This window comes from Corylus avellana, chromosome ca3 (assembly GCF_901000735.1).
Source record: "Corylus avellana chromosome ca3, CavTom2PMs-1.0".
In the NCBI taxonomy this organism is placed as follows: Eukaryota; Viridiplantae; Streptophyta; class Magnoliopsida; order Fagales; family Betulaceae; genus Corylus; species Corylus avellana.
In genome coordinates this window covers 883,693-892,983 of record NC_081543.1, presented here as the reverse complement: position 1 = coordinate 892,983, position 9,291 = coordinate 883,693, and the positions used below count along the sequence as shown (strand labels likewise).

The following is a 9,291-nucleotide window of genomic DNA, read 5'->3' as shown; positions in this document are numbered from 1 at the left end:
TTCACTAATTTAATGTTGAATTTGCTAATAATGTCAAAATTTATCAGTCTAACCATACTTGTTACTATAAGTATCACAATCCGAGCCGGAGTAATTCTATTAATAACCCCATTCTCAAAAATATATGTGGCATGGTCGCTTCAAACATTTAATGTCTCGAGATTGGTTTAAAAAAATATAAAATAATGAATAAAATTACATAAGTTGAAGCCCAAAAGTGCACTTGATCGGGCGGATTGAACCCGGGATTGCTAATGACCAAAAGAGGCTAAAGAGCCACCGAATTTATCTCCTCTGACTACCCAGTCCCCTCCTATATAAAAGCCCATATTGCTCTCCACCTCCGCCTCTAATAGTCTGGTACTAGGGTTTCTTCGCCGTTATCACGAACCGGCCAGGCGAGTCGAGGCCTAGCCCCAACCGGAAATGGTATGTTAGAAATTCCACCTACCATCTCTTTCATGCTCGATTGTACTGCATACGTATGTCTGTCTTCGTACATATTTTTTTTATACATGTTTGTGTGTGTGTTATGCATGTGGATGTACCTGTCTTTTGTTGGATTTATGCACTTGTAAGTAACAGTAAATTCCAGATGATTATGTATAATGTTATTTTTTATGGGGTGAAGGGAGCGATTTGTTGATGTTTGTTTAGCGGCAAGTAGGGAGATTTTGTGTGTTTTGTTCAGTAATGATCCGTGAAGAATCTTGGGTTTATTGGATTTTGTGGGACTATTGTAATCAGAGCATTTTTTTGTTTGGTTTGTAGAAATTGAGCAAGAGGTTTTGTATGTGTTTGTGAACATTGTTAGGGGGGGTGGGATCGCCTTACTGTTGAAGTGCTATCTGTTTGCTCCCGTAATTGTGATATCATTGGAGTAGCTATTTTATTATGATGGTCTATTACAATGGTTTTGTTATTTCTATGCAGGCCCCTAAAAGAGGTGTAAGAGTGGCAGCAGCATCTGCCAAAAAGAAACCTGTACTTTTCTCTTCTTTTGTTTCTCCTCCATTGGACAAATAATTATTTGTTCATTGTGTATTATGAATTGCTTTTGGTTCTCACTCTTTGCATTTTTGGTTTTGATTTTGGTTTCTAGGAGAAGTTCGTGAACCCGTTATTTGAGAAGCGTTCGAAGCAGTTTGGTATAGGTGGTGCTTTGCCTCCAAAGAGAGATCTTCACCGATTTGTGAAGTGGCCAAAGGTTGTTCGCATCCAGAGAAAGAAGCGGATCCTTAGGCAGCGCTTGAAGGTCCCACCAGCATTGAATCAGTTCACCAAGACCCTGGACAAAAACCTTGGTAAGGACCATATTGCCTCACTTATGGAGTTGCTTAATCTATTATTTTTGTTGCATTGTTTAGACAATAGCTAATATCAGTTATTTAAAATCTAACCACCACCAGAATATGTTGGTTAAACAGATGAGCAATTGTGAATAGAGAATGGTGAAGCCTTTGTTTTCCCAGCCCACTCCCTTTGTCTTAGAAAAAGAATCTTCTCATGTAAAAAAATGAGTTCAATTTTCATACCTCTATGCGCTCCATCGCATGTGTAGTTTTTTTATTATTATTATTATTATTATTATTATTTTTTTGTATTTTTTATAATGGAAGGTATCAAATCTATAGGAATTCGTTTTCTTATTAAGAAATATCTGCTATGCTGAGTGATCTATCTCACGATCTTTCTCAAGGAGTGTAGTAAATTTGGTTTGTGACTTTGAGAAATGAGACATATGTGGGGAGCATAGAAGAGGAGATAAAATCAGAATAATTATGGCATTTGAGTGGGGGTAGATGATTGGATTTCAGTGGATATGGGATTATGGCGTATGTGGTGTTGATTAAGTTGTTTGAAATTGTGATTTACTTGTGTAAGTTATTTTTTTGTTCTGCAGTCTCTGTTCATGTACTACTTTTGGTGATCTGTATCTATGCTTGTATCCCTTTATTTTTTCTTTTTACCATAACAATATTGTCATTACTTGCAGCAACAAATTTGTTCAAGTTGCTTCTCAAGTACCGGCCGGAGGACAGAGCAGCAAAGAAGGAGCGCCTTTTGAAGAGGGCTCAAGCTGAGTCTGAAGGAAAAACTGTTGAAGCTAAGAAGCCCATTGTAGTGAAATATGGACTCAACCATATTACCTACCTGATCGAGCAGGTTGTTTAAGTAGTTAGCTGTTATGCACTTGTAATCTGTTTTCCCAATGTACTCAGCTGTCTACATAAGTAAAAAGTTTCTTTATAACTAATGGCAGTGATTTCTCTATTCCTTGCAGAACAAGGCACAGTTGGTAGTTATTGCTCATGATGTGGACCCAATAGAGCTGGTTGTCTGGCTTCCTGCATTGTGCAGGAAGATGGAGATCCCTTTCTGCATTGTGAAGGGGAAGTCGCGTTTGGGAGCGGTAATTCATGTTTCATTTGTCTGGCTATTAAATATTTTTATCAAACAAGGGATTCCATGTCATGCCAATTATTTGTTATGATTTGCTGACAGATTGTCCACAAGAAAACAGCTTCTGCCTTGTGTTTGACCACTGTGAAGAATGAGGATAAGTTGGAGTTCAGCAAAATCCTGGAGGCCATCAAGGTAGATTTGAACTGCAGTTTTGTTATGTAATTATCTCTTTTTACATTTGTGCAAATTACATGTTTTACTAATATATGGTTGGTTTTAATTGCTTATTTAGGCAAACTTCAATGACAAGTATGATGAGTACAGAAAGAAGTGGGGAGGTGGGATCATGGGCTCCAAATCACAGGCCAAAACAAAGGCCAAGGAAAGAGTTCTAGCTAAGGAAGCTGCTCAAAGGATGTCTTAAAGAGTATAAGTAGTCCTAGAGAGATGACCAGTTCTTACGTTGTGTTTTTTGTTTTTCCATATGAGTTTAACTTCTGCTATTTAAATTCATGACCGAATTCACCTTGTGCTACTCTCTCTAGCCATGGGAGTGTGATATGTTTTTTCTTTTTTTATACTCTTGTTAGGTCTCATTTTTGGTTAGATATAAAAAACTGTTTTTTTTTTTTTTGGAACAATCTACAACTTTCATCACAATTTTGTGAGCTGCATAATGACCAATGATGTGACTATGTCGTCTGCTGAAGAATCAGTTATTGAGTAACAAATATGAGAGAACTAATATAGGGTTTATCTGTACAAACAAATTTTGGGCTGCCTGCTTGTGCAAGTGGGTTTTATAGGATTTCTCTCATATTTGCTATTCAGATTGCAAAATTGTTGACGATTTGGAACTCAGTTATGGTCATTGATCAATATGCTGATTGCTAGCAAATGTGGTTTTCCTCTTGGCAGACCCTCTAGTTTGATTAGGAATGGATTAGATTGTTGTTAGCAATTCCAATATTGTTTTTCTCACCGTAAATGGTTTTGTTTTGTGCAATTACCTCGGGTCATTCCACCTTTTCAATCCAATTATGTATTTGCTGTTCTTTCTTGGCCACAATTAAGCCTGTGATCTTAATGCGAGCACAAAATGTGAATGTTCTTGCGTGGAGTCTAAAGAAATGAAGAAATAAAACTATTAGTGGTAAATTTGGCGCTTTCATCTCTTGTTGAGCACTAGAAACTAGAAAGGGAGAAAGAAGGATCTTGATCCATGTAATTTTCTGGCCTAATTTTAGGGGTAGGAAAAAGTGAGTGAGTGAGTGCATGGTTTGGGGTGTTTTGGTTGGTGGTTTTTGCACTCCGGGTTGCCTAGAGACCTGCCTAAAGACCTTAAGCCCTAAGTCTATCATTTTCTGGAATTCTTTCAATTTAATGAGACATGATAAATTGAAACCATTATAATCTTCTGTAGATGATAATCTGCTGTCTTATCTTACCTTTTAAAAGGAAAAAAAGAAGAAGACAATAAACACTTAAATGCAAAATCTTAACTTTCCAACAAAATTTTTCAAGGAAAAACTATACTCAACCTCCTCGGGTTAACATCCTATTAGCATTTTTCATTAATTTGGACAGAAAATTAGACTCACTTAAGTGTAAAATATGAATTGTTCAATATAAATTTTATAGGGAACACTGTAAATAACCTCATGGAACTAACACCTTGTTTGCAACCGCCCCAAATTAAAAATAAAAAATAAAAAATAAAATGAAAATCAACTCCCTTAAATTACCAAACACTTTCAATTTGCCAATTTCTATTAGCATTTTCCATTAATTTGGACAAAAAATGAGACTCAAATTGTCCATGGATTTGGATTTTGCGCTGAAAAAAAAAAAAAAAAAACAACATATGTGCGTACTTTTTTTAATAGTTCATGTCTAATTTCAAATTTTTTATGAGAGCAAAGAAAGTGAGATTAAACCTAAATTGCTTAAAAAATTAGAACACAAATATGTAACTTTTATACTACACCAATCCCAATCCATTGTCCATTATACTCTTTAAATAGTAAATAATCCTCATCTATTATTTTGTTATAATTAATCATTGATTTTTATTTTTTTATTTATTTTGTTTATAAACAAAAGCTGATGAAAGGTTTGTTAAGAGTTATCACATCACCATTGTAGCAATCATTTACTCTTATATTTTCAGCCTTTGCAACGGAAAAGGAAAGTGAAAACTTTGAGTTGAGAGTTGATTGGTCCGTGACCAAAGTTAACACCTGACAAAGGCACAGTCCCCGCAACATTTATAGAGCGAGCGATTAAGCGAAAAAGTTAGATCCGGACTCTAAACGATTCAGTCCCGAAGATGGAAATCACACCACACGACCCGACTTCTAAACCGCTCCGACCCGACGAACCAGAGCTCGACCTCTACACCATCCCAAGCCACTCTTGTAAGTCTCTGTCTCTGTCTCTGTCTCTGTCTCTCTCTCCCCCTAAACCCTAAACCTAGACTTCGACTTCTCTGGCCCTTCGCTCTCCGTTTAAACCCTAATCTCTCCGTCTGGTTCCGCAGAAACCAATTCCGGAAAAATTTCTGGTGAAGGAGACTAAATTCTGAAACTTTCAGTTAAAAGATCGAAATTTTGTCTCTGAAAGCTCTTGGAGCGGCTAATTTAGTTGGTTTTTCGCTTTGTGAAATTCTTCGAAAACACTTGGCGCGAATTTCCGCAAAAGTTTGAGGCCCAAAGAGATTTTTTCTTCGTAGCCCAAAAAGGAATTCAACATTATGATTCTTATTATTGTTTTGTTATTCTTATACTTAACTTGAATTTGTGGAGGCTAACAAACATGAGATTGAATCGCATTTTCTCAGGTTGGTTTTTGTGGGACGAAATCCACGAAACTGAGAAGGCCGAATTGAGAGAATTCTTCGATGGAAGCTCTTTCTCAAGGACGCCCAAAATATACAAGGAATACAGGGACTTTATCATCAATAAGTACAGAGAAGAGCCTTCGAGGCGGCTTACCTTCACGGACATCCGAAAATCATTGGTGGGTGATGTTAGTTTGCTCCACAAGGTCTTTAGGTTCTTGGAGAAGTGGGGGTTGATCAATTTCGGTGCGGCTTTGGGTATCGATAGTAGTAGTTTGGTTGTGGTGGAGGATGAGGAGGACATGTCTAGGATTAAGATTGAGGGAGCTGTCCCAAATGCAGTTCGGGTAGGGGGGTCACCGAATTCACCAAAGCCTATTTTGGCTCTCCCAAGCGTGAGGCATAATGCAGTTAGGAGTGGAGTCAATTTGCCGCCCCTGGCGTCGTATTCGAATGTTTTTGGTGATTTGGTGAAGCCGAAGGCCTTGGTTTGTGGGAATTGTGGAGGAAATTGTGACTCTGGTCACTATAAATATGCTAAGGTATTTTAGTGTGCTCTTGTGAGTTAATTTGTTGTAGATTGCTAGTTCTTAGCCTTTTGGTGTTATAATTCATATGTGACTGATCAAATTGGTTGGTGGAATAAAAATGGGTATATGATATCGGTAATTTGTTTACCATACAATGTATGTTATTTTGTGAGTTGTGCTTTCTACTACTGCTCTGTTGTTGTTGCTGTTTTGTGTTTACATTTGATCTTGGGTTACGTGTCTCTTAGAAGTTATTAAGAAATAAGGGTTGGGCTAGTTCTCCTGATTAAATGCCTAGCATGGGACAGTTACATTTACTCTATTCATGAACAATCTTATTGGTCAGGTCTTTCTGGGAGTTAGTTTGTGCTTTTTCTTTCGATTATTCTTCAGTATAACAAAATCAAATGCACGGATTTCGCTGTATTGTGTGTTGTAGTGTATTTATAATGTTAGACATATATTCATATTCAATAGTCTTTGATGTGGACAAAATGTCTGGATTGAAAAGATTATGAAATTAACAGCTGTGTATAAGTAAATTATCAAAAAAAAAAAACAGCTGTGTATAAGTTTATTAACATATATGCATCAGAACATCATGACTCTACAGGTTTTTAATTTAATGAAGTTGAATTTTTTATAAGGACAATTGAGTGTTGGACACGAGTTTCATGACCTCAAATGTCCAAAGCTTCAATTTTCTACATGAAAAGGTGTCCTAAAACCTTAGAGGGATCATTGTAGCTAGACAACATAGTTGGGGGCAATGCCTTTGTCTTATTTGCCTGAGCATCATCTCTGTTTGTCTTCATTACAAAGTTACTAGTATCTGCTTAGGACTTAAGCAGGCTGGTTGCTTGGTGGTCCAGTAGCACCAGGTGATGCGCAGATTATTCTTTGCCTACACTGCGTTGATTAATTATGCAAACAAGACAGTTCTCTGAACTTGATTTAAATATGTTACATATTGATGGTCTGCACTTTTTGCAGTAAATAGACTTTTCATAAAATCCTTTTCCCCCCCTTTTTTTGGTATGATCAGTTTTGCATTTATTCCCTATCTCTCTCTCTTTCTCTCTCTCTGATTCTTTTTTGTTCTCAAAATTTTTTGATTTTTATATTTTTGTAATTATTACATGAGCAGGGCGAATTCATAATTTGCATAAACTGTTTCAAAAATCAAAATTATGGGGAGAACAGGTCAATGGATGAATTCAAACACAATGAGTGTGATGAAGATAGTGCTAATCGTGGGGCTGTCTGGACTGAGGCAGAAACCCTACTTCTTTTAGAATCTGTCTTGAAGCATGGGGATGACTGGGAGCTTGTTGCTCAAAATGTTCAAACCAGAAATAAACTTGATTGTATATTGAAACTCATTGAACTGCCATTTGGAGAGCTTATGCTTGGTTCTGCCCACAAGTATGGTAATTTTGGTGGCCCCAATGGCAACATGAACAGTGCAAAACCAGTTCAGTTGTCTTCATCTGAGTGTCACGAGACTATCAAAACAGATGGTCAATGTCATGAACAGAATGATGAAAGAGAGCAGAATGGAGATGCTGTGGAGCAAGGTCCTCCTTCAAAAAGACAGCGCATTGCTTCCCTTTCAGATGCCGGTAGTTCATTAATGAAACAGGTAGGGGACCTGACCTTACTACAAAAATCTTATTTTTCAGAACTTTCTAGTAAGCTGTTCTTTTGGGACACATTATTATTGTTTATTCTGGTTTTTACAATGTTTTAATGTTGGTCAAGAGAGTATTATAACCAAATTGTAGAAGTGTTTGAAAGACTAAATATGCTGTTAAATGTGCTTTATGGTTTTTTGCAATGATTTGGCATACAATTGGCTGCAAAAAAGAAGAAGTAATGGTGTTATGTAATATTTGTCTTTGAATTGCATATACGTAATAATTTTTGGTTAATTGAAAATGGAGAGAATTGCATATAAAAAAATTAATTTATTTTTTGGTTGGAAAAGAAAGGTGGTTCGGGTGGTGTCAATACTTTTTCCCTCCTCTTATTATGCTCAACAAGAAGTTAATTGTGTTTCCATTAGGTAGCTCTCATCTCAACCATGGTTGGTCCTCGAATTACGGCTGCTGCAGCTGAGGCTGCTGTTACAGCAATTTGTGACGAGAACTCATTTCCAAGAGAGATCTTTGATGTTGAAGAGGATTATGTTTCTAATGGATTATATTCTCCCACTACAAGTTACACGCCAGAGAGGTTATTCATTCATCCATTCATTTATTTAAGTTTTTGTGATGCCAATAGAAGCACTATTTGTGTCTTCTATTGATATCATGGTTCTAAAATTTTCTGTTATGTTTCAGAGTCCCTCAGGAAGAAGATTCTGAGATGCAGGAAAGGTCCAATAAAGCAGGTATGTGCTCTATTTCTTTAATCCAAAGCATGTTTTTGTTTGACAGAAATTTAATTTGGTCATGACATAATGTCAACTTGAAGAATCCAAGTGTTTTGTAATTTTTCTGTGGCTGCCTGATATTATCACCCACATCCACTGGTCCTATTATGTTGGCCATTTTCTATGCTTCTATTGGGTTATTGATTGTTGCACTGATATGAATCTGTACTTGTTTCAGAAACTCAGGATACATCCCTAAAGAAAGATGATATACCTCTAACTCTGCGAATTAGAGCTTCCATTGCAACGGCTCTTGGGGCAGCTGCTTCTCGTGCTAAATTATTAGCTGATCAGGAAGACAGAGAGATTGAAAATTTAGTGGCGATCATAATTGAGACACAGGTGCTCATAGCTTTCAATATCTGTTAATGGTCCATATGCTTTGCAGCTTTTTTCTCCCATTTGTTGAAAACTTGCCTTTTAAGGGTAAGCAGGCCTAATCATTTATTCTTTGCTTGGGTGCATATGTAGATGAAAAAATTGCACCACAAGGCCAAGCATTTTGAAGATCTGGGGATGATCGTGGAGAAAGAATTCGATGAAATGGAAGAACTAAAAAGTTCTCTTTTAGCAGAGCGAATTGAAGTCGTACAAAGGGCAGTTAATGCTGGTATCTCAAGATGGAGGGATCATTCTGCCGTAAAATCTTGAGGCTGGCTGTGTGTTTAGATGGCGTTTTTATTTCATACCATCCATAAGTTGAAGAAGAAGAAGAAAAGGAAAAGATGAGATTCAAGATGCATCTCAAGGATTCCAGATCATGCTTTTATGTTTAGTTCTAAGCAGAAATCACTTGTACCAATCTAATTTAGAAATGCTCATGGCCCAAGGTTCAATACTTTTATTTTATTTTTTTGTATTCCTCTATCCTTATATCAATCTGAAGGCGTCACCTTGATTTTACATTTGAATGTTTAACAATGTCAATACCATCATTGCCTTTTATACAACAATTTCTTCATCGATTTACAATCTATTTCATTCACATTTAACATATCTCTCATTTGAGAATAACTTATATAGGGAGGTTGCACAAAAGTCACCTTTTGTGCCACCAATAAGAAACTGACACATCAGTCAAT

The 9,291-nt window shown here is 36.7% G+C and overlaps 2 protein-coding genes across 3 annotated transcripts; both read left to right on the top strand.

Moving 5' to 3' along the window:
* Positions 1 to 296: 296 nt before the first annotated feature.
* Positions 297 to 3,040, top strand: LOC132174950 (large ribosomal subunit protein eL8y-like). The gene is made up of 7 exons (XM_059586716.1): positions 297 to 429; positions 934 to 984; positions 1,103 to 1,304; positions 1,997 to 2,166; positions 2,285 to 2,413; positions 2,506 to 2,598; positions 2,699 to 3,040. The coding sequence occupies exons 1-7, from the start codon at positions 427 to 429 to the stop codon at positions 2,828 to 2,830; spliced, it is 780 nt and encodes a 259-aa protein (XP_059442699.1). The 5' UTR covers positions 297 to 426; the 3' UTR covers positions 2,831 to 3,040.
* Positions 3,041 to 4,653: 1,613 nt separating this feature from the next.
* On the top strand, positions 4,654 to 9,114 carry LOC132175644 (SWI/SNF complex subunit SWI3A). Of its 2 annotated transcripts, XM_059587651.1 has the most exons (7): positions 4,665 to 4,823; positions 5,246 to 5,787; positions 6,923 to 7,417; positions 7,841 to 8,010; positions 8,118 to 8,167; positions 8,388 to 8,551; positions 8,681 to 9,114. In XM_059587651.1, exons 1-7 carry the CDS (start codon positions 4,736 to 4,738, stop codon positions 8,858 to 8,860), a joined length of 1,689 nt encoding a protein of 562 aa, XP_059443634.1. In that variant the 5' UTR covers positions 4,665 to 4,735; the 3' UTR covers positions 8,861 to 9,114. The 2 variants fall into 2 exon arrangements, with proteins under 2 accessions (XP_059443635.1, XP_059443634.1); XM_059587652.1 differs by lacking the exon at positions 8,681 to 9,114 and having other exon boundaries at positions 4,654 to 4,823; positions 7,845 to 8,010; positions 8,388 to 8,554.
* Positions 9,115 to 9,291: the final 177 nt, after the last annotated feature.

Excerpts from the sequence above, each read along its gene's own strand:
- LOC132174950 (XM_059586716.1), top strand. Across the intron at positions 985-1,102 it reads CATCTGCCAAAAAGAAACCT|GAGAAGTTCGTGAACCCGTT; the intron begins GTACTTTTCTCT and ends TTTGGTTTCTAG. Across the intron at positions 2,599-2,698 it reads AAATCCTGGAGGCCATCAAG|GCAAACTTCAATGACAAGTA; the intron begins GTAGATTTGAAC and ends TTGCTTATTTAG.
- LOC132175644 (XM_059587651.1), top strand. The coding sequence starts at position 4,736 with ATGGAAATCACACCACACGACCCGACTTCTAAACCGCTCCGACCCGAC. Across the intron at positions 8,011-8,117 it reads ACAAGTTACACGCCAGAGAG|AGTCCCTCAGGAAGAAGATT; the intron begins GTTATTCATTCA and ends GTTATGTTTCAG. Across the intron at positions 8,552-8,680 it reads CGATCATAATTGAGACACAG|ATGAAAAAATTGCACCACAA; the intron begins GTGCTCATAGCT and ends GTGCATATGTAG.